At 41.8% G+C, this 25,226-nt stretch overlaps 1 protein-coding gene across 2 annotated transcripts in view; it reads right to left on the reverse strand.

The window, feature by feature from the left end:
* HIF1AN (hypoxia inducible factor 1 subunit alpha inhibitor) overlaps positions 1–25,226 on the reverse strand; it is a 96,996-nt gene that overhangs the window by 30,962 nt on the left and 40,808 nt on the right. For both annotated transcript variants that reach the window (XM_033940652.1, XM_033940653.1), the window contains exons 3-5: positions 22,557–22,705; positions 11,282–11,427; positions 10,888–10,994 (exon numbers count right to left, since the gene is read on the reverse strand). In XM_033940652.1, the coding sequence (XP_033796543.1) occupies positions 10,888–10,994; positions 11,282–11,427; positions 22,557–22,705 (402 nt within the window). The remainder of the gene's footprint in view (positions 1–10,887; positions 10,995–11,281; positions 11,428–22,556; positions 22,706–25,226) is intronic.

Below are 25,226 nucleotides of genomic sequence, written 5' to 3' on the forward strand. Positions count from 1 at the left end.
TTGCTGCCTCAGACAGGTGGGCCCGATCTTGCTGCTTTTTTCAGGGGGAGTCGATCTTGCTGTGTCAGACAGGTGGGCCCGATTTTGCAGCATCAGACAGGGGGATCTGATCTTGCTATTTCAGCCACGGGGGACCCGATCTTGCTGCCTCTGCCAGGGGGACCCGATCTTGCAGCCTCTGCCAGGGGGACCCGATCTTGCAGCCTCTGCCAAGGGGACCCGGTCTTGCAGCCTCTGCCAAGGGGACCCGGTCTTGCTGCCTCTGCCAGGGAGACCCGGTCTTGCTGCTTCTGCCAGGGGAACCCGGTCTTGCTGCCTCTGCCAGGGGAACCCGGTCTTGCTGCCTCTGCCAAGGGTACCCGGTCTTGCTGTTTCTGCCACTAAGCCAATCTTGCTGCCTCTGCCAGGGGGACCTGGTCTTGCTGCCTCTGCCAGGGGGACCCGGTATTGCAGCTTCTGCTAGGGGGACCTGGTCTTGCTGCCTCTGCCAGGGGGACCCGGTATTGCAGCCTCTGCCAGGGGGACTCAATCTTGCTGCCTCTGCCAAGAGGACCGAATCTTGCTGCCTCTGCCAAGAGAACTTGGTCTTGCTGTTTCTGCCACTGAGCCAATCTTGCTGCCTCTGCCAAGGGGACCTGGTCTTGCTGTTTCTGCCACTGAGCCAATCTTGCTGCCTCTGCCAGGGGAACCTGATTTTGCTGTTTCTGCCACGTGGGTCCAATCTTGTTCCTGCACAGTCCTCAGGCCACCTATATTAGCCATGTGTCCAGTGGAAAATAAAAGCAAGAGGAAAGCTGTTAGAGCTACAGTTGAAGAAAGAGCTTATTGCTAAGCATGAAAGCGGTACGCATGTGGTTGATCTTGCTGCTATGTTTGGGATGCCTAAATCGACTGTGTGTACAATTTTGAAAAATAAAGAAGCTATCAAAGCAGCTAATGTGGCCAAAAGGGTTACTACACTGACCTCTAGGAGATCAAAAAGCATGGAAGAGATGGAAAAACTGCTCTCGATTTGGATTAATGAAAGACAACTTGCTGGTGATGTGATTTCAGAGACAATCATTTGTGAGAAAGCCAAAGTTCTTCATGAAGTTCTAGTGAAAGGCCTGCCTGATACTACTGATGAAAAGGAGGAGTTTAAAGCCAGTAGAGGGTGGTTCGAGAACTTTAAGAAAAGGACTGGGATCTATAGCGTTGTTATGCATGGGAAGGCAGTCGGTTCTAATTTTGAAGCAGCTGAAGAGTTTGTAAAGGAGTTTAAGGAGTTTGTGATCAGTGAGGGCTATGTTTCGAACCAAGTGTTCAATTATGACGAAACTGGCCTCATTTGGAAAAAGATGCCCAGGTGAACATACATCTCAAAGGAAGAAAAGTCTGTACCCGGCCATAGCCAATAAAAGACCGCCTTACTCTTTTGGTGTGGTGTAATGCTAGTGGGGACTGCAAGATTAAACCTCTCCTTGTATACCATCAGAAAACCCACGGGTCTTTAAGAATAATAACATCATTAAGAGCAAACTTAATGTTATGTGGAGATCGAATGTGAAAGCATGGGTTACCAGGCAGTTCTTCACCGAGTGGATACACGAGGAGTTTGCTCCTCATGTAAAGGCTTATCTGCAGGACAAAAACCTCCCGATCAAGGCTCTCCTTGTCCTCGACAATGCTCCTGCACATCCACCAGGGCTGGAGGATAATTTGGTGGGCGAATATAGCTTCATCAAGATCAAATTTTTGCCCTCCAATACCACTCCTCTTATACAGCCAATGGATCAGCAGGTGATCTCAAACTTCAAAAATTGTACACCAAGGCTATGTTCCAGAGATGTTTTGAAGTTACAAATGAAACGGAACGGACTGCGAGAGTTCTGGAAGGATTATGACAATATCCTCCATTGCCTAAGAATCATTGAGAAAGCATGGAGGGAAGTGTCTTTGAGAACATTGGTCTCTGCCTGGAAAAACCTCTGGCCAGAATGTGTTGCTGAAAGGAACATTGAAGGCTTTGAAGAACCACCTGTTGTTCCTGACATCGTATCTCGGGCAAGTCCATGGGTTTGGAAGTCAGCGAAGAGGATGTCAACAAGTTAGTGGATGATCACAAGACAGTGCTGACAAGAGCTTCAGCACCTCAACCAGCAGCATCAGAAAGAAGTAGCCCAAGAAATTTCTTCAGGGGAGGAAGAGGGAGATGCAGGTACCATACCCACAGCTGCCGCCTGGCAAGGAGAAGCGAGAAAGTGATCTGGCTAGGCAAGAGAACTCCAGAGCATAACCATCCCAAATCACCTCCAGGACTCACTGATCAGTTGTGATCTTGGCCCACCCCTAGTAAAACTTCCATAACCGGGTGCCCACCAACATCAAGGAAGGCACCAGCATGGAGTCATTGGGTGGGGCGGGTGAACTGGTGGAGTGATCATGCCTCCCCCCAAGAGGACTGCATGCGCTGAAGAAAACAGCCCCAGGGAGACCCGGAGGCAGGAAAGGAAGCTGCTTCTCGACCAGTGTGGTATCTGCGGAAATCATGCAAACACCCCAGAGCCACCATACCCTGCACAGGCGGGCAGCCACAGTATTCAGGAAGACGGGGAACCTTATAATCGGTTAAGGTCTGAACCAACTTGTCCAAATCTTCACCAAACAAGAAAGACCCCCTAAAGGGAAATTTTGTCAGCTTAGCCTTAGATGCTGCATCCGCTGATCAAGCCCAGAGCCACAGGATAAGATGATCGGCCATCCCAAGAGCCATGGACTTGACCGTCGCCCACAACAGAGCATACATGGCTACGTCCTGTTTCACCAAAGACCAGTCAGCAGACTCTCGGTCAAGGACACACACGGCCCACCGAAACCCAAGCCCAAGCCACCAAACCGCCACACATCGCTGCCTGGACCGCTAGGACAGTGACATCAAAATTCTGCTTAAGAAGAGACTCTAACCTAAGCTCTGAGTCCCCAGCAACATATGCCGTTTTGTGATGGCCGAAACCACTGCGTCCACCACTGGCAACTTCAAGGTATCCCTATCCGCCAGGATGGGATATAGGCGAGCCATAGAGCACACAAAACAAAAGGGCAACTCTAGCACCTTCCACTACGCAAACACAACATCCTAATGCATAGGAAAAGAGCGGGAGGCTGAGCAGATCCCCCACACGTGGGGGCTCCTTCACATCCTCCTTGAAGCGCAACACCAAGGAAACCTAAAGAATAAGCTCCTTGAGCTCTTCCTGCTGAAAGATACGAACCACCGATGCATCCTCGCCAGCTGACGAACTGAAAAACCTCCACCAGCCTCATCTGTCCCCCCCCAAGAGGATACTGGAGGTCCACCAGGGGGTCAAGGTCCTCTTCAAGCGAAAGCTGCTCCCCGTACAAAAAATCATTGTCCCAAGAGACCCTCAGCTGCTTGGACGAAAGGGGAGGAGACGGGGACGAAACCAGCGCTGAGGAGGGCCGAGCCAGAGTGGACGCAGAGGGAAACCCCCCTCCCCGAGACTCCCGGGATGGAAGCAGGACCAGCTGCCAAGGCTAAAACAAAATCAGGGAAAAAAACCCTGGCGGCCCAATGGGACTCACTGCCAAAGCAGAGGACCCAGCGGACTGCCTCTGTCTCTCCAATAAAGGGGGTTGATCATCTAAGGCTGCAGACAAAATGGAGGCGCTTCCCACCAAAATCAGAGCAAAGCCCGCTGAGAAAAATGCCCCTAAGGCTATTGCGGCTGAGAGGCCTGAACCGCCCCAGCCGCTAAAGCAGGCAAGCCGGCAGCAGCAGTAAGGGAGTCCCTAGCAGCTTTGGTGGTAAGAGAAACCCTATTTCCCTGACCGTCGGCAGCTGAGGAAAGCCCAGGCTTCCCCACTGTCGGCATGTGAAGCACTCGTGAAGGGGATTACTGGATGCTGGCACCTGAAGCCAATGAGGATTCCCCTTTGGGGCGGCTGGCACACTGCAAGCACAGGCCGGCCGCATCAACCTCATGTCTGGAGCACTTTTTCCCTTTAAAAGTGCTCATTGCACAATACGCGACCTAAGGAAAGAGTGCCGTTTAACAATAAAAATCAATTGCAGTCAGGGTGCTCAGGGAGTTGAGTGATGTCTTGGCGGAGCCTCTGTCAGCGCTCTTCAACCTCTCCCTTAGTTCAGGAAGCGTCCCGTTGAGACTGGAAGAAGGCTAACGTCATTCCACTCCACAAGAAAGGCTCCAAGACAGAAGCGGCAAACTACAGACCAGTGAGTCTCACATCAATAGTGAGCAAACTAATGGAAACTTATCAAACACCAATTAGATACGATCCTGAATGAAGAGAACCTATGGGATCCCCGTCAACATGGATTTACTAAGGGGAGATCCTGCCAATCCAACCTGATCAGCTTCTTTGACTGGGTGACGGGGAAGCTAGATGTTGGAGAGTCCCTGGACATCGTATACCTGGACTTTAGCAAAGCATTCAATAGCGTACCTCATCGCAGGTTGCTAAGCAAGATGAGTTCCATAGGATTGGGCGACACATTGACGAAGTGGATTGGGAACTGGCTTAGAGGTAGGGTTCAAAGGGTAATGGTGAACGGCACCCCCTCTGAAATGACGGAGGTGATCAGCGGAGTGCCCCAGGGCTCTGTCTTGGGCCCGATACTATTCAATATCTTTATAAGGGACTTGGCAGAAGGGCTCCGAGGTACATAAGAACATAAGAAGTTGCCCCCGCTGAGTCAGACCAGAGGTCCATCTTGCTCAGCGGTCCGCTCCCGCGGCGGCCCATCAGGCCTGGTGCCTGAACAGTGATCCCTGATTAATTTTATAACTTACCTCTAATCCCATCCCTATAATCTACCTCTACTCTTATCTGTACCCCTCAATCCCTTTATCTTCCAAGTACCTATCCAAAGCTTCTTTGAACCCCTGTAGCGTGCTCCTGTTTATCACATCCTCCGGTAGCGCGTTCCATGTATCCACCACCCTCTGTGTGAAAAAGAACTTCCTAGCGTTTGTTCTAAACTTCTCCCCTTTCAATTTCTCTGAGTGCCCCCTTGTACTTGTTGATCCCCTTAATTTGAAAAATCTGTCCCTGTCTATTTTTTCTATGCCCTTCATGATCTTGAAGGTTTCTATCATGTCTCCTCTAAGTCTCCGCTTTTCCAGGGAGAAAAGCCCTAGCATTTTCAGTCTGTCAGTATATGAGAGGTCCTCCATACTCTTTATTAGCTTAGTTGCTCTTCTTTGAACTCTCTCAAGTACCTCCATGTCCTTCTTGAGGTACGGCGACCAGAATTGAACACAGTACTCCAGGTGCGGGCGCACCATAGCACGATACAGTGGCAGGATGACATTATTTGCCGATGACGCCAAACTAAGCAATATAGTGGGCAAAAGCACAATGGATAAAAATTCAATGCCCGACAATATGATGCATGATCTACTCTTACTAGAGAACTGGTCTAAGACATGGCAGTTCAGCTTCAATGCCAAAAAATGTAAAGTTATGCACCTGGGTACCAAAAATCCATGCAGAACTTATACCCTTAATGGCGAGATCCTAACAATAACGGTAGCAGAACGAGACTTAGGGGTGATCATCAGTGAGGACATGAAGGCTGCCAATCAAGTGGAGCAAACTTCTTCCAAGGCAAGACAAATCATAGGTTGCATACGCAGGGGTTTCGTCAGCCGTAAGCCTGAAGTCATTATGCCTTTGTATAGATCCATGGTGAGACCCCACCTGGAATACTGTGTGCAATTCTGGAGGCCGCATTACCGTAAGGATGTGCTGAGGCTGGAATCGGTCCAGAGAATGGCCACCCGGATGGTCTCAGGACTGAAGGATCTCCCGTACAAAGAACGGTTAGATAAATTACAGCTATACTCGCTCGAGGAGCATAGAGAGAGGGGAGACATGATCGAGACGTTCAAGTATCTCACGGGCTGCATCGATGCAGAGGAGGATATCTTCTTTTTCAAGGGTCCCACGGCAACAAGAGGACATCCGTGGAAAATCAGAGGCGGGAAACTGCGCGGTGACACCAGGAAATTCTTTTTCACCGAAAGGGTGGTTGATCGCTGGAATGGTCTTCCACTTCAGGTGATTGAGGTCAGCAGCGTGCCTGATTTTAAGACCAAATGGGATCGACACATGGGATCTATTCGCAGGGTAAAGGCAGGGGAGGGTCATTAGGGTTGGCAGACTGGATGGGCCATGGCCCTTTTCTGCCGTCGATTTCTATGTTTCTAAGGCTTCCCTTCAGTCCAGCACTGCCTCAGGATTTTTTTCTTTTTTCTGTTAGAGCAGACTCCACTGACTCTCTAAGCCATAAGCCTTGCCGGTATCAGTGGCAAGGCTTACAGATGAGGCACCTCTACAAAATCGGGGAGGTGGAGGAAATGGGGGGGGGAGACTCAACTCGTGACCCGTCGAGTGTGACACCCCCGAGGTCGATCGGGTCCCCCCAAACTCAGTCTGACCCCAGATGGGGACAAGAAGGCCACTAAACAACTTCCAACAGACCTACACTAAGAACATAAGAACATAAGCAGTGCCTCTGCCGGGTCAGACCAGAGGTCCATCCCGCCCAGCAGTCCGCCCCCGCGGCGGCCCAATCACCAGAAGGGGCCCCCTTGCCCCCTAACCCAGGAAGACTGGCAATAGCTTACCACATCTGCTTGGAGACTGAGAACAGACTGAATATATTAGGGGAAAGCACAGCTACTTGTACTACAGCCAAAAGGTTTTGTCTCAGTCTCCACCTTCTGCGCTATTACCCACCAGTGAACTGGGCCAGTCTGAAGAGTTGCTAAAGAATTTAATTTTTTATGCAGTAGTTATCCTAACTAGAGGTCTGCATGGGAATGGGGATCACGGAAATCCCACGGGTCCCATGGGAATCCGGTGGGGATCCCCCTAGGTCAACGGGACTACCATGTGGACCCCTCCCAGGCCCACGGGACTCCCCTCCAAGGCTGACGGGACTCCCACGGGGATGGACTCGGAGTTCCTATCACGAGGCCTACCTAATTTCCGGTCCGAGTCCGGCGCCGAGCTGAGCTCCCAATGAATCAGCAGCAACAGTCTCTGTCACGTAGGCATGGAGCTCCATGCCTACGTGACAGAGTCTGTGTGCCTACATGTTGAGCTCCATGCCTACGTGACAAAGACTGTTGATGATTTGTGGGGAGGTGTCAGGTGCAGGCTAGAGCAGGTGGACAGAGTCATCCTCCTCCCCCCGAAACAAACCTGAAATGCGCTAACTTTGCCGGGCCCGGTTTTGCTGCTCAAGCCGTGATCTGTGGCTCAGAGCTGAGCGGGGATCGTTGGACGCCAAGGGCTGCTGAGCCGAAGTTCAAAAACCCAGCGTGGAGCTGCAACCCGGGATCTTGACAGCAGCAAGCAAGGATGAAAACTGCTCTGCTGCTACCAGAATGATCCAGCTTTCTGAAGCCTCGTGAGCTTGGATGGTCTGCTCTGACTACCAAAACTTGCCATTTCTTTCCCTCACTCTGGCTCTCTTAATCCACTTCTTATTTCCTAGTCTGTCACTAATTCTATCATCTTTCTCTCCCATCATTCAGCATTTTCCCCTCTCTCTCTGCTCCCCTTATATTCAGCATTTGTCCTTTCTCTCTCTTTTCTCTCCAGCAACTTCCCTCTCCTCCATTTCCATCCAGCATCTGCCCCCTCTCTCTCTTTCCATCCAGCATATGCCCCTCCCCCTCTTTCCATCTAGCATCTTCCCCTCTCTCTCCTGCTTCTGCCCAGCATCTGGTCTCCTCTCTTCCTCCTTTCTGCCCCCTCTGTCACCCCATCCATCATCCACCCTTCTCTCTCCCCCTTCCATCCAGCATCTGCCCATCCTTCTCTCCCCCCTTTCAGCCCAGCATCTGCTTCATTTCTCTTTCTCTCCCTTCTATTCGGTGTCTGCCCCATCTTTCTCTTTTCTCCCTTCTATCCACATCCTCCCCCTCTCCTCCCTTCCATTCAATGTCTTCTTCCCCTCGCCTTTTCTTTGCATCCATCAGCTGTCTTTTTCTCTCTCCCCAGGCATTCCAGCTTGTCTGTTATCTTTCTCCTTTCATCCAGTGTGTCTGATCCCTCCCCCTTTATATTTACAGTCTGTCTCCTCTCACCTCCTACATCCAGTATCTACCCCTTCCCACCTGATACCTCAGCCGTCACCAGAATTATGCGAAGCCTTTCATAAGAACATAAGAAGTTGCCCCCGCTGAGTCAGACCAGAGGTCCATCTTGCTCAGCGGTCCGCTCCCGTAGCGGCCCATCAGGCCTAGTGCCTGAACAGTGATCCCTGATTAATTTTATAATTTTACCTCTAATACAATCCCTATAATCTACCTCTACTCTTATCTTATCTTTCCTCCGACGTCAGCTCTGACTTCAGAGGAAGACTTCTGGGTCGGATACATATGGCGTGCTGCAGGCTGCCTCCAACCCCTGCTGTTATCTGGACTTGAATGAAGGGGTGGGAGGGAGTGCATTTTTGGACACAGAAGGCATGAACTTGGAAGAGAGGATGGATGAAGGGTGGGACAGAGATTCTGAAGTGGGGGAGGAAATGCATTTTTGAACACAGAAAGCATGAACTGGGGAGAGAGGAAGGGAGGGAAAGAGATGCTGAGGTGGGGGAGGGAACAGAAAGGGAGAATTGGGCGTGGGTGTGTCAGTGAGCAGGAAAGATAGATGGTTGTGTACACACGGGGAATGGAACTAAAAGGAGAATTTTTGGTCATAGGAAGGGAGGGAGGTACATATAATAGGGAAGAGAAAGATGAGTGAGAAATGTGGTGGAAAGGGAACAGTGGGACAGATTGAAAGGGATGCAAGAGGGAGGAATGTTGGACATAAGTGGTGAAGGGAATGGAGGGAGAGTTGTGGCATGGTGCTGGAGAGGGGTGATAGAACAGAAGGAGAAATGTTGAGCATGGGACTGGTGGGCAGGCACGAAAGATGAGAAAGGGATAAATGCTGGACCATGGTAGGAGGAACCAATGGACAGCAACAGAAGAATTTACAGAAGATGTGAAGCGGAAAAAAGAAACTGGGACCAACTTGATGGAAAAATAAGTTTCCAGACAACAAAGGTAAAAAACGGAATTTATTGACTAAAATATGTTAGCTTTGGGAAATGTATATAGCAGATGTCTTTGTATTGTGTTCAAAAGAAAAGGAAATGCATTTCTGGTTTTATTTCTACAGTGTTGAAGTACTTGCTGACCCTTGCTGTGGCTGGTGGGGATTCCCAAGCATCGCCAGCAGAAGTCCTCCTCTAGAGACAGCCAGAACTTCCCTCCACCAAGCACAGCAGTCGCTGGCAACATCCATGAGCCACTGAGGTGCCAGCATCTGTAACTCAGGAATGCTACTGCTGCCTGCCAAGCTTGGCAAAAGGGACCCCCCGGCCAACTGCAGAGGAAGTCCTCAGCTGAAAGCTTGGGGGTCCTCATAGCTGAGTATTTCTATTTACATTAGAGGCTCTGGTAGAAACCCGTTTACAAAGTATGTATTCTTCCCAATTAATATTTCCAAATTAATAAAGTGTCTTTGCTTATTTGTAAATGGGTCTCTACCAGAGCCTTTAATTCAGTAGCATAATTAAATGAATTAACTGTTTCTGAAGTTTATAGGGACGGGCGAGGACGGAGGGATTCCTCGTGCTGATGGGAAAGAACGGAGGGATTCCTCGTGGGGACGGATGGATTCCTCACAGGGACGAGTGGGGACGGATGGGATTTTGGCGGAGACGGGTGGGATTTCTGTCCCTGCGCAACTCTCTAATTTCCTAACTTGAGCAACAAAGCAAGCAACTTTAACATTTGGATCTTCTTATTTTAAAAACTTGCATTTTCAGTTCTGACAAATTAAACTGAAAAAAAAAAAGAACGACTGCAGATGATAGTTGACAAGCAAACATGCATTTCATCATTCGAGCCACGTTTTGAGTTAATTTGCACTCAAAAACAAGCTCATCCATCGTATTGATTAACAATTATATTCTATCTACTTTAATTTTACTATTGTTACAATTACCCATACATTGCTTAAAGAACTTTAAATAAATAACTCAAATTTAAATTTTTGTTTTTCAATTTTATAATTTCAATTACAATGTGCCATGAAAAACATTTGCTCCGTTTAGTGTGCTAGAGCTTAAACCATTTGAGGCACTGTTTTACACTCTATGACATCATCAAAATGAATTGTACTCCTTCCTGTCTTCCTCAGACATCACATACAATTATTCTCCAGACCCTAATTATCTTCTAAACGTTTAACAGAGCTACTTATTGTGCAATAAATAGACCTGTAAAAACCAAAACATCCACAATGTCTTTAAAAACTGTAATTTCCCCTGGTCTGTTTCTGTTTAAAATGTATTTTATTTGGCACATTGTTTTGGCATTTTTGTACACCGCCTAGAAGGCTTGATTGGGCAGTATAAGAAATTTTAACTAAACTTGAAACTTGAACCAGTCAAGCAGCTTTTCATCCCCATTCAGCAATTATACTCTAAGCAGCAGTGGTGAGGCACCATCTTTAAATGCTTAGAATATTCACAGAATATTTAAGTTCTATCATCACCCCAATATCTACAGCCAAACATGGTCCTAAATAGACAAAATATAGCAACTCTTAGAATTAGCTTAGCTAGCTGCCCCCTGGAAAACATGCCCATTCATGCTGTCAGAGATTCAGTAGCTCCACTATGCTTCGGTCTTGAGCTGTCATGTTACCTAAGAAATACTTAACTTATTGGTACTCTCCTTCAGTTGACATACATTTTAACCTTGTGCTCAGCTACCAATTTCAGCCCTGTAGTTCAGTGACAAAGAGATGGCTAAATAAAGGAATCAGAGTTGAGACAGAAAAGAATGATCTTACCAGTACATAGGAATATACAGCACATCACCAGGTCCCACCACCACTTCATAGCCGACCACATTCCTGAAGTTTGGGAACTTCTCGTAGTCAGGATTCTCAAAGTCCACCTGGCAGAGGAGGAGGAGGAGGCAGGAGAACCTTAAAGGTACATAGCATAAGAAATCCCAGGTTGCTACAGAATGGGGCTTCTAAATTGTGGCTTTGGACAGGTGACATCTGCAGAGCAACATAACAGGATAAAACGTGTGTGTTAAATTACGGCAATACTAGTGTACAGGTGAAAGAGGGAACATGGAGGAAAACCAGATGCTGGACCTCTCTGTTAGTGTGCACAGATCTGCCTTAGAGTGAATGACAGTGGTGTGCCAAAGTTCCCAAGGTGTCGGCCACTCACCTGGCTCTGCCTGTCACACGGATGGTGTACAGGATAAGGGTAAAGACACTCAAACTGATCGGGCGGAAACAGGATACAGCGCTTGTAACCCTTAATCTGAGCAAAGAAGTTCTGCTGCTCATCATAGTGTGCTGGCGTCACATTCCCTGTAAATCAATGCAACAACAGTAATTGGTGATCTGTATGGCAACTTCCAATTATAGCTGGATAAACAGGCATGGGGTGGGGGGGGGGGGAAAAGCAATTTCTCAGGTAACATAAAGTGAGCAGCAGAGCTTTATTGAATTTGGGGCAAAGGTCCTATGAGGCATGACTACTTCTTCCCTTTCCCTGCTCTGCTGTATGGAAGGATACTTCCCAGCTGTAACACTCCTTATGAGTAGTAGGATACTGTCTTTTGTCAAACCCATGTGCCTAGCAATGGTCATAAATATTTTGTAAATAGCTTTTAAACTGTGACATCATAGAGGGGCACAGGAGAATAAAGATTTACAGTGGTACCTCGGTTTACGAGTGCACTGGTTTGCGAGTGCTTTGCAAGACGAGCAAAACATTCGCAAATTTGGTGCCTCGTAAACCGAGCTTGCCTCGCTGTATGAGCGCCCCCCCCCCCCCCGAGAACCGGCACCCCCCCCCCCCCCGCCGCCATTGGGCACCCCCCCCGCCGCCACCTGAGATCCCCCAACCTACCTGAACCCTCTTCTTACTTCCAGTGTAGCCTCCGCATCGGCACCAGCATGTTCTGTGCCTGAAAATCTGCTTCCTGTGCCGGGCTTTGAGCATGCGTGCATGCTCAAGGCCCGGCACAGGAAGCAGATTTTCGGGCACAGGACATGCTGATGCCGGCGATACCGATGCGGAGGCTACACTGGAAGTAAGAAGAGGGTTCGGGTGGGTTGGGGGATCTCAGGTGGCGGCGGGGGGTGCCCGATGGCGGCAGGGGGGAGTGCTGGATCGCGGGGGGGAGGGTACCCATTCGCGGGAGGGGGCCCTTCAGGGGGAGCTATGCCGGTTCTCTTGGGGGGGGAGGGGAGCAGCGCTGCTGGCCTCGGGGGGGGGGAAGGTTTGGGGTGGGAACATATCAAAGCAAGTTTCCCTTACTTCCTATGGGGAAACTTGCTTTGATATACGAGCATTTTGGATTACGAGCATGCTCCTGGAACGGATTATGCTCGTAATCCAAGGTACCACTGTATATGCAAAAAGGTAAAAATCAGTTGATGTGTGCTCATTAAGATGTGTTTCTATGGGGGGGCGTGGCTTGGACGCGCATCCCGATGGTCGGGTAAACGAATAGCTCCATGATCAAAAGCTATAATTTTTGAAATTACTAAAAAAAAAAAATCAAAATTCAAAAGAAAAATATCTAAATATTGAAAGACAATGACGTCTAGCAAACAGAACAAAAGCGATTTAGGAGCAGGAGGATCCGGTACAGGAAGTAATAAACGATCAAAACCGGAGCCAAGCATCACTCCTTCAAAAGCTCCACTGCCATCAGATGACAACCTCGATGTAATGGAAGAATTAAGACAAATTAAAGAAATTGTTCTGGACAGCAACAAAAAACTACAAAAAGCTATTGAAGATGCAGCAGCATTAACTAAAAGAGTGGAAGTGACGGAAAACAGAATAAACTTAATAGAGGATAACCTTGAACAACTTAATCTGAACGCAAGACAAAACAAAATCATATGGAAAGAGGTAGAAGAAATTAAAAAAGACCTTGAAGACAGCCGGAACCGTGAAAGAAGAAATAATTTAAGAATAATAGGAATACCGGAAGGGGTAGAAAAAAATAATCCTATTACTTTTTTGGAACACTTTCTACCTAAAGTGCTACCATTAAAATTTAAAACACCACTGGAAATCGAAAGGGCACACCGGATACCAACACAAAGGAAAACTTCACAAACTGGACCAAGGACATTAATATTCAAACTACTGAGACATCAACAAGCGCTGGAAATCTGTCAATTAGCTAAAGAAAATAAAAATCTCAAATGTCAAGATTCAAAAATACATATTGTCCCTGACTTTGCGAGGGAAACTGCATTAAAAAGGAAAAAAATTTTAGATATGAGACCACAACTGAAATCTTTAGGAGCTAGATATGGGCTCCTTTATCCAGCAATAATGAAGATCACTATTGCAAATAAAACTCAGAATTTTACAGATCCAGCAAAACTACAAGAATTTCTGGATCAATATGAACAACCCATGACATCCTAAACATCTTAATGGAAAACCTAATGAGAAAAATGAGTATGTATAGATCTGTTAATACTTTACTAAAATATTCACCATATAAGAATTGATTTTATTAATAATATGACTTACAGTTAAAATTTAGAACTTTGAAGTGGATTCAAAAAACAACGGACTGAAACTACATGTGCTGCAGCACACACATGGAACTATACAAAACCAACATTCTATGAAGGAAATAAAAGAAATAAAACAAACTTTATAAAAGTACATAAACTTATACTTTTTAAAGGAAAGTTTTATAAACATTTTGAAGAAAATGTACTTACAGAAGAAAACGTGGATTAAATGGAGATCCGAATGAAAAATTTACAGAGAAGTAAATATGGTAACTAAATATGGGAGTGGTTATATACAAACAGGAAATGTGGTTGATGGACAGGAAAAATCTCCAATCACGCTGCTGGGGAGTTACAAAATACAAAACAAAAAGAGATTGGTTGACAGAGAGAATATCCTGTAAAAGGAAGTGCTTCCGTTTTGATTCTAAAATGTTGCTAAGTTTGTTATGAAAGAGAGGAGATTCAGTCTGGAATAACACAGAATAAATCCAAAAAGACTGTGCTGTATGTAAGGTGTAACTGATTTTCTCCTTCTCAAATACTGAACTAGCTTCAAAGTTATTCAGCGCTTTTATTTCTCTGGCACTTTGACTGACGGGCTGTCCTCAATACATCTTCATTACTTGCTCTCTTGAGGGAATGATGAATGTCTTGGACTATTTAGCAGAAACAATGAGAGAGGAATACTGAATCCTACAAGGTTGAACTGAATAGGCAACACAAAAACGTTTTTGGAGACAGAAATTGGGGGAAAGAAAAGAATCTAGGAGTCTTACAACTGGGAATTTTACCTAAATCTCTTCCTCACAACACAAATTGGAGTAAAGGTTGAAAAATAGACTGATTGCAACAAACATACCTATATAAAGACATTTTAAGACACACAGACTCCACTTCATGATCCACATAGTACTATTAAAATAATATTATTAGATATCAGTATAATGAATGTAAAGTTGATTCTTGATAAATTTATGCAAGATTGTAAATCTCATTGATAAATCTTATATAGATTTATCAAAAGATAAGATAATATTTTCTTATATGGATTTAAATACATTAACTTTTTATATAAAATTTATATAAGAAAATTATTTATTTGCTAGATATATAGGAAATATATTAGATAAAGGGAGATAAATTATTAGTAGTAAATAAAGAATATTTTAATTTAGCTTGGGGGAGTTATTTTAACCTAACCTCATCTTGCGTACCCAAGTAATCGTATTTAATAAGAGGGGGAGGGGAGGGAGGGAAATAGGGATACGGGAGGGAATGGGAAAGAAAGATATATAGGAGATATAGAAATAATAAAAGGAAATTATAATTTATTAAATATATTGGGAAAATATATTAATAAAAAACATTATATATCATTATATAGAAAATATATTATAAAAATTATAATTATAAATGTCTCTTAAAATAATATCTTTGAATGTTAATGGTCTAAATCATGTTATAAAAAGGAAAAAAGCATTACTGTTCTTAAAAAGGCAAAATGCAGATTTATGTTGCTTACAAGAGACCCACCTTTCAAACATTGAATCTAATAAGTTGACAGGTGGTTGGATAAAGCATTGTTTTTATTCACCAGCCATAGGGAAAAAAGCAGGTGTTGCTATTCTAGTGAATAAAAAATGCTCAGCTTTATTTAAATTAAAAGAATCAGATGTTCATGGCAGATGGGTAAAAGTGGAAATATGCATGGGAAATACAACCATGACGTTGTTTAATATATATGCCCCTAATTCAAAACAAAATGAATTTTTTAAGACTCTTCAACAACTGATCTTACCACTGGCTACTTCAAATCTAATAGTAGCTGGGGATTTTAATGCTGTTATGGATCCTTTATTAGACAAAAACCCAAGTAGATATATGAAATCGACGGGACTAGATAATTTGGTACAAACTTGTAATTTGACAGATATTTGGCGAATACTTCATTTTAATGGACGGGAATTTTCTTTCTGTTCTCATGTTCATAATTCTTTTTCAAGAATAGATTATATATTTATATCAAAACACCTAGCACATCAAGTAACACAAGCTGCCATTGATCCAATCATATTATCTGATCATGGTGGAGTGTGGATTGAAATTAAAATCACAGATCAAAATACAAATAGACCAATATGGAAATTTGATAATACATTGCTTGCTGACCCAATATTCTGTGAGAATTTTCAAACAAAAATGAAAGATTATTTTCAAATAAATGATAAAGATGAAATCTCTAGGGAAATATTATGGGATGCTTTTAAGGTATCAATAAGAGGACAAATTATTTCTTATTCGGCTTATCTTAATAAACAAAATAGAAAACAATTTTCTAATTTGGAAACAGAAATAAAAATTTTAGAATCAAAATTAATAGAAAAATGGGAATATTCTATACAACAAGAATTATTAAAACTTAAAGTAAAATACAATGAATTCTCATCAAAGATAATAAGAAAAGATTTATTCTCCCAGCAGGCATTGTATTATGGAAACTCAAATAAATCGGGAAGAATATTGGCAAATTATCTCAAAGCGAAAAAAAAGAAATCAAAAATAATTGCTATAAAAGATGAAAAAGGTGACACATTAACACAAATTGAACCTATCTTAAAACAATTTCTAAAATTTTATAAATCTCTTTATACTTCCGAGACTTATTTAAATAAAGAAAAAGATGGTTTAGAATTTCTGAAAATGTTAGAGGGTCCAAAAGTTCCTGAACATATAAAACGAAGTTTGGAAGAGCCAATATCATTAAAAGAATTAGAAACAGCTTTGAAATCCCTTAGAGTTGGATCCGCTCCAGGTGGTGATGGATATACAGTGGAATTTTATAAAACATTTCAAAATTTATTATTACCCTATTTATTAAATCTTTTTCAATATCAACTTAATAAAGGATGTATAAATGGCACTATAGCAGAATCTTTAATTATTGTTTTACCAAAGCCAAATAAAGATTCCACATTGGTTTCAAACTATAGGCCAATATCTTTAATAAATGTAGATGGAAAAATATTAGCAAAAATACTTGCATTAAGATTGGCTAATGCTCTTCCCCATATTATAGGTATGCCTCAAACAGGATTCGTTGCTCAAAGACATTCATCTCATAATACCAGATTAGCATTCCATATGTTATACTTAACAAAGAAAATGAATGAGCCTACTTTTGCTGTTTCTTTAGATGCAGAAAAGGCTTTTGATAGAATAGAATGGACATTTATGTATCAGGCTATGGAATGGTTTGGTATAAGTCCTGGATTCATACAAATGATACAAACATTATATAGCTCCCCCTCTGCTAGATTATATATAAATAATACATTTTCAGAAAAATTTAATCTACAGAGAGGAGTTAGACAAGGATGTCCCTTGTCTCCTTTACTGTTTGATATAGTTTTAGAACCCTTAATATTAGCAATCCAACAAGTAAAGGAAATACAAGGTATACCTCATTCAGATAGAGAATACAAAATATCAGCTTATGCTGATGATTTATTATTATATTTGAGGAATCCAGAATCCACCATTCCACAATTGCTTGAACTAATTGATAAATTCGGAAAGTTTTCAGGGTATAAGATAAATTGGAATAAATCAGAAATACTTCCATTAAATGTACACTGTACAAAAGGTTTATTTAATACATTCTCTTTTGTTTGGAAGGAGGATACTATTAAATATCTTGGAATTTGGATTTCAAAAGATTTAGAAGACACAATGAAAATTAATGAAAAATGTTTATTACAAAAAGTGACAGAGATGTGTGAACAATGGAATCCTTTACATTTATCTTGGTGGGGAAGAGTACAAACAGTTAAAATGATGATCTTACCTGTAGTTTGTTACCAAATGGGAATGATACCAGTTTTCTTTCAAGAATCTTTTTATACAAAGTTAAATAAGGTATTGACAAAATTTATTTGGCTTGGGAAAAATCCCAGAATTGCTTTAGTGACATTACAAAGACCAATTGCGGAGGGAGGGGTAAATTTTCCCAACTTCTATAGGTATCATCAAGCCTATATTTTACGTCAAGGTATGTATTGGATCCTCCCAGAGCCCACTGATAATATTCCAGATTGGTTCTGGCTTGAATGGAGACTCATGTTTCCTTTACGTCTCAGTCATGTAGTTAGTATCAAAATGCCAAGGCTATACAAAGAACATAAAATATTCATGGATACATGGAAAACTTTAAGATATATAAGTAATCTAACTCCTATTCCAATTAGTAAATCAACAACTCAAACGATTTGGTTAAACCCCAAGATCAAAATAGGCGGTTTCAAAATAATCTGGAAAAACTGGATGACAGCAGGTATTCGTATTTTAGATGATATAATAAAAAATGGAAAGTTGCTGGAGTTTCCACAATTGCAACATAAATTTGATCTTAAAAAAACACAATATTTTAAATGGTTGCAATTGAAGCAATCCATTCAGGTAGGGTTCCCTGAATGGAAAAATCTTACTAATTATCACAGTTTGGAATTCCTGTGTTTCCAGATTAATTCAACAGGTCATGAAGCTGCACAGTGGTATAAATTAATATCCGGTTATATAAATAAAAAACCAAAAAATGGTCTTAGAGACATTTGGAGCATTGAGATAAAGCACCAAATTAGTGCATCTCAATGGCCACGACTTTGGTCTTGGAGGCTAAAATGTACGGTATCAGCATCTATGAGACAAACTTGGTTTTTTCTTTTACATAGAGCTTTCTGGACCCCTGTTCGATTACAAAAAATAGATAGCTCTAGGTCAAATAGATGCTGGCATTGTCATGTTGAAATTGGGACATTAGATCATCTTTTATTCTATTGTCCATTCATCTTAACATTCTGGAAATCAATCTGGCCCCAAATAAATAGGATGTTAGAAAATCCGATAGCCTTGACATATGATACCATATTATTTGGAACAACTATGAGAGCAAGAAGTCAAATATCATCAAGTAATAACAAACTTCTTTTTATTTTAACTGGAATAGCAATACAACAAATCACATTCAATTGGAAAAAACATGACAGATTAAATTATACATTCTGGTGGAATTCTGTATGTCATATATACAAAATGGAGCTCACTATAGCAACACAAAAAGGACATATAGATAAATTTCAAAAAATATGGAGACCATTAACTGAATATTGTAAAGAATGATTAATTTTCCCATGAATAGAATTTGATTAGAAGAAAAAGGGATCATATCTCTAAATATTATATAATATATTAATACTTGATTTATAATATGAAATATGGAAAGAATAGCATTTAAAAATTTTATTCATGTATTACTGAATAGAAGGGAGGGGGGAGGGGATGGGATATTATTATATTAACTAAGAATTATATAAATTTAGTTTTCTGAAATATTAGTATGAATTTATATTGTTGATGTAACATATGAAAATGAATAAAGATTTCTCATTCAGTATTGATAGGGAGGGAGGGAGGGGAAATTATTATATTCAATAATAATTATATTAATTTAAATATCTTACATAATATTATAACTTTATAAAATATTGATTTTCTAAAGAAATTTTAAATTTGATATTAATCTGTAAGTTAATCAAGTGTGATTATTCAAGTTTATAATGAATTTATTTAAAACACTTGTTGTAACATAAGAAAATGAATAAAGATTTATAAAACAAAAAGATGTGTTTCTATGGCGGCTCCTGTTCCCATTACATTTAGAACATTTAATTAGTATAACAATGCCTAGAAGATACAAAGATAACAGAATTTTATTAGATACTTGGAAAACATTAAGATATATCAGTAATCTATCACCAGAACCAATAGCTAAATCACTAAATCAATCTATTTGAGTAAACTCCAGGATCAAGATTGGCGGATTTAAGATCGTCTGGAAACAATGGATAATTGCAGGTATACGGACATTGAATGATGTCATTTCAGAAGGATCAATGCTTAGTTTTTCACAATTGCAAAATAAATTTGGTTTAAATAAAACACAATATTTTAAATGGATGCAATTGAAGCAGGCCATTCAGGCAGGGTTCCCTGATTGGAAAGATCTTAATACTCAATATAGTCTGCAGGTTTTATGTTTCCAGGCGGATTTTTTGGGTCACCAAGCCGCAAAATGGTATAAATTGTTATATGGATTTTTAAATAAAAAAAAGAAAACTGGACTTAGGGATATTTGGAGTATTGAGATTGGACAGACAATTTCTGCTTCTCAATGGCCACGATTTTGGTCCTGGAGATTAAGGTCTACAAGGTCAGCATCTATGAATCAAACATGGATGTTCTTGTTACATAGAGTGTTATGGACCCCTACGCGCCTGCAAAAGATAGATAGTACTAGATCCAATAGATGCTGGCATTGTAGAATAGAAGTAGGGACGGTAGATCATTTAATTTTTTTCTGTCCCTGTGTAAATGCCTTTTGGCATTTAATTTGGCCCCAAATTAATAAGTTATTAGAAAATCATGTAGGACTCTCATATGACACCATACTATTTGGCACTGCAATGAGAACTCAGAGTCCAATCTCAGCAAATAATAATAAGCTGCTATTAATATTGACAGGAGTCGCCATGCAACAAATAACTCAAAATTGGAAGGACTATACCAAATTAAATTATACATTCTGGTGGAACTCTGTCTGTCATATATACAAAATGGAAAAAGTAATAGCGTTACAACAAGGGAATCTTCATAATTTTAAGAAAATATGGCAACCATTGACTAATTATTCTACTGATCAGATTTCTTAGCACATTGGTAGTAGATATATAGGATTGGGGAGGGATTTGTATAATTTTTGGAAATAAGAATTGAAAAAAGGGGAGGGATTTATTATTTATGATATGATGTATTGATTGTAATTATAAATGTTATGTAATAATTAATTATATTATATGTGAATTAATTGCTGTAAGAATGGAAAATTAATAAATAAAAAAAAAAAGATGTGTTTCTATGCTGGTGCTAAAGCTAAAACCCCACATGCAGGGTGCTGGTGGAATACACCACGTCAAGGCAGGGAGGGGGAACAGATGCAGAAGAGACAAGCAAAAGCCAGCAAGAGAACATAGTATCAAAGGAGCTGAAAATTGTTAGCAAAATGCAAAGAAAAACATGAGGAGAGGGGGTAAAGACAGTGAGGGGGATAGATAAGGACGAGAAGGGATAAAGATCTGAACTGGAAAAGTATTAAAGACAAAGAAAACCAAAGATAAACACAAAAATGTTGCAAAAACATTTGAAAGGGAAAAAGATTTAAAAATGGAGAGGAAATAAAAACAAAATAAATAAATATATGTGGCTGTAGAAAAAAGTCTAGTGGGTGGTAGGGGGATTGAGTTACCAAATGTTGTAGAGATAGGAGGTCAAAAATGACTAAAATGTTAATACTATAAAGAACTCCTAGATAACCAAAAATTAGTTTTTAAATACGTATTATAAAGAGATTCTATACTTTGTCACATACACTCAGAAAAGTGTGATTCAGCTAGAAGCCAAAGCTCCTATAGCCAAACCCACCGCACAATCACTGTGTATGGAGATATTAAATAAAGTGCTAATGTGCTGATTCTGTGATAAAAATAGTCTAGCAATGGCAAAAAGGAAAAGAAAAACTCTTCCACTTATCTTTTGAAAGTTCTTAACAAGTCCCGACATGGACTATGTTTCGCAGTTCTGTAGTTCTGTTTCAAGGAACCCGATAGATAGATGGATAGATAGTCTGTGCATGCTTACAGAGCTGCTTTTTTTTTAAAAAAAAATTTTAATAGTTCACGGGTTAAAACCACGGGCTTGCACTGCAGGGGAAGGGCAGGAGAATTGGGGCGGGAAGAGGAGATTCAGGACGCAGGGCAGTGAGTCGGGGCAGAGAGCAGGGCGGTGAGAGGAGAGTCGGGGCACAAGCAGGGTGGCTAGTCGGGGTGGCAAGAAGAGATTCGGGGCAGAGAGCAGAAGTTTTTCTGAGCAGGGTGGCAGAGAGTAGAGAATCGGGTCAGCGCAGAGAGCAGGAGTTTTTATACTGAGCAGGGTGGCAGAGAGCGGAGAATCAGTCGGGGCAAAGAGCACTGAGCAGGGTGGCAGAGAATCGGGGCAGGGCGGCAGAGAGCAGGAGAGGGTAGTCAGAAAGGACGTGAGCGATTGGTCCCCAGCAGTTATTTTTTTGTTGATCGGCCAGCCCAGTCGGTGTTCCAGATTTTGTTTAGTAAATCACTGCCTGCCTACTTTACATGCCATTCCCCCTTATTTTCATGCATGGATTGGAATCGGATCGGAGGTTGATCGGCCACAGGTTAGTGAATCGGGTCGCGGTCGCAAACCGATTGGTACACGATCAGAAAGCTTAGTGAATCTAGCCCTTAATGTGTTAATAAAGATGTGCTAACAAGGTGATGGTTCTACATCACATCATTTCCATGAAATATGCCCTAATGCAGCGGTATTCAACCCAGTCCTCAGGGGCCACCTTGCCAATTGGTTTTCAGGATATCCACAATGAATATGGATGACAGAGACTTTGAAAGCCCGACTGGCCAGGTGGTCCCTGAGGACTGGGTTGAATACCATTGTCCTAATGCACAGATTAACAAGTATATTACCACAGAACATACCATAAGTAATGAATGTGCAAAACAGCATATCAGAAGAGGTGGTACAGACAGAATAGAAATAAATAATGGTAGTATCATCTGAATTCAAGAAAACACAGGACAAGAACAGATGATCTCACGGAGAGCTGAGCAGTTGTTGTGGCTAAACAGGCTGGATGGACTCTATATGATGTTTTAATTTGATTATTTTTGCCATAATATTTGATAGACTACAAGTGACATAGTGCCTGTTGCAAGTTCCAATTTGTTTCCTTCCAGTTTTAAAGTATGAGAGAGAGAATTAGATGCAAACCTCTACCCAAGACTTTCCTCTGTTCCCCTCACCTTCCATGCCAATAAGCAGCAGGTTAGAAGTTAGCTGCCCCCAGCCATGCTTCACTTGCTGCTTATTGATCCAATTCCAGTTGAAGCCCAAGAAATCTACGACGATTTTCCTCCCAACAGAGTCATTCAGTGTCTGCTGCAGATACAACCTGTATTCCAAATACAGAAAGAAAGCATTAAGAAGGTAGACGTGCAAATGTCAGTAAAAGATGTCAGTAAAAGATGACACAGAACATACAGACATATGAAAAAATTAGGACACCCCATGAAATATTCAGTTCTTTCTTAAGATATGTTCACATATCGATGTCAAATCTTTTTTTTTATTTATCTCTCGAAAAGAGTAATGTAATTGCAGGTAAACAACAAAAAGTTTCCTTGATTTACTCATGAAACAAAAGATATCCACAAAAATGTGTATTCTGAGGAATAAATTAGGACACCCCCACATATCTTCCTACTTAAAGTGGCTCAGGTGTATCATATCAGGTGCACATGATTAGAACATCGTTACTCAGCATTTTCAGACATTTAGTTTGGTGTGCTCATGACTGCTGCGGTGAGAATGAACACCATGGTGAGATCAAGAGAGCTGTCTGAGGCCTTCAAAAAGAAGATTGTAGCAGCTTATAAGTCTGATAAGGGATTTAAAAAAGACCTCAAAAGAATTTAACATTAGCCATTCCACGGTCTGGAAAATAGTGTCCAAGTGGAGGACTTTCCAAACAACTGCCAACATGCCCAGGTCTGGCCATCCAAGCAAGTTGACCTCCAGAGTAGACCGCAAGATGCTAAAAGAAGTCTCCAAAAACCCTAAAATGTCATCACGGGACCTACAACAGGCTCTTGCTACTGTTGATGTGCAAGTGCATGCGTCTACAATCAGAAAGAGGCTGCACAAATTTAACTTGCATGGGAGGTGTGCAAGGAGAAACATCAAGACCAGACTGAAGTTTGCCAAAGAAAATGTAGATAAACACCAGGACTTCTGGAATAGTGTTCTATGGACAAATGAGTCTAAAATTGAATTATTTGGACACCAGAAAAGAGGACATGTTTGGCGTACACCAAATACAGCATTCTAGGAAAATAACCTCAGACAAACTGTGAAGCATGGAGGTGGCGGTGTTATGGTTTGGGGACCTGGCCAGCTCACCATCATTGAATCCACCATAAATTTTACCATGTTTCAGAGGCCATCTGTAAGAAAATTAAAGCTGAAGTGGAACTGGACCTTGCAACACGACAATGACCCAAAACATACCAGTAAATCCACCACTAAGAAATGGAGAGTCCTGGAATGGCTGAGTCAAAAGCCTGATCTTAATCCCATTGAGATTGTGATTTGAAATGGGCTGTACATGCAAGAAACCCCTCAAACATCTCACAGCTGAAAGAATTCTACATTGAGGAGTGGAACAAACTTTCCTCAGACTGATGTCAGAGACTGGTAGATGGCTACAAGAAGCGTCTCACTGCAGTTATTTCAGCCAAAGGGTGTATGGTGCCCTAATTTAGTCCTCAGTTAGAATACACATTTTTGAGGATATCTTTGTTTCATGAGTAAATCAAGGAAAAGTTTTGTTGCTTACCTGCAAATGCATCACTTTTTTTCCAAGAGATTAAAAAAAGGATTTGACATCGATATGTGAACATTTCTTAAGAAAGAACTGAATATTTCATGGTGTGTCCTAATTTTTTCACATGACTGTAAATAAAGAATATACAATAAATTGAGTAATTTAATGTATTTCAGAACAGTGCTGGCTCTGTTGGAGAGCATCAGAATCCTGTATGTTATTAATTTAGTATGAGCTATTCTGGCAGTCTTTATTCATTTGTTGTCTGTAGGTAATGCCTTTTCTACAACCTGTCAATCCGAGTAGAAAACAGTATTCTTATCAAAATTAATGCTTTTGCATGCATTTTTACACACCTAAAAAAAAAATGTGCAGGAGCACTTAGAACAAACATTGTTGCCGAAAACCTGCACTGCTCCATTTTTATGAAACCTACCATATATACTCGAATATAAACTGAGAATTTTAAAATGGGAATTTCTGTTTATATTTGGGTTCACCTTAAATCCTGGTGGTCCAGTGGTGTGGTGAGCCAAACTGGGACAGGAGCGATCCCTCCCTCTACCAAGGTGAGGTGTCAGATCTTGTCCTGGCAGTCAGCTGGCTATAGAATCACCACATGCCCCTTACTTCCCTCCCTCTCTGCCTGCTGTAGAATCAATGCACGTCCCCTAACTCCTTCCCCTCCTGCTGTAGAATCACCAGGTGCCCCCTCCCACTCTCCCTTGGAGAAGCAGCTTATAGAACATTGTATACCCCAGAGAGCAACTGTTACAATATAAGATACAAGATACATCTCAGAAAGTTATACAAGGGCTGTTCAAAAAGTATCAGACCTTTATTCATAATCTTTTATTAATCTCCTTCAAAGTAGTCCCCTTGGGCTGCCACACACTTCTTCCAACGGTTCTGCCACTGTCGGAAGCAGCACTGGAGCGCCTCTTTTGAGATTGCTCGCAATTGGTCTGTCACATTCTGCATGATGTCTTCTCTTAACTGAAATCTTGTCCTTTTCAGGGGCATTTTCAGCTTGGGAAAAAGCCAGAAGTCACCCAGAGTCATGTTGAGAGTAGGGAGCCTGAGGAATCAC

The sequence above is a fragment of the Geotrypetes seraphini genome, chromosome 4, assembly GCF_902459505.1.
Source record: "Geotrypetes seraphini chromosome 4, aGeoSer1.1, whole genome shotgun sequence".
Taxonomy (NCBI): Eukaryota; Metazoa; Chordata; class Amphibia; order Gymnophiona; family Dermophiidae; genus Geotrypetes; species Geotrypetes seraphini.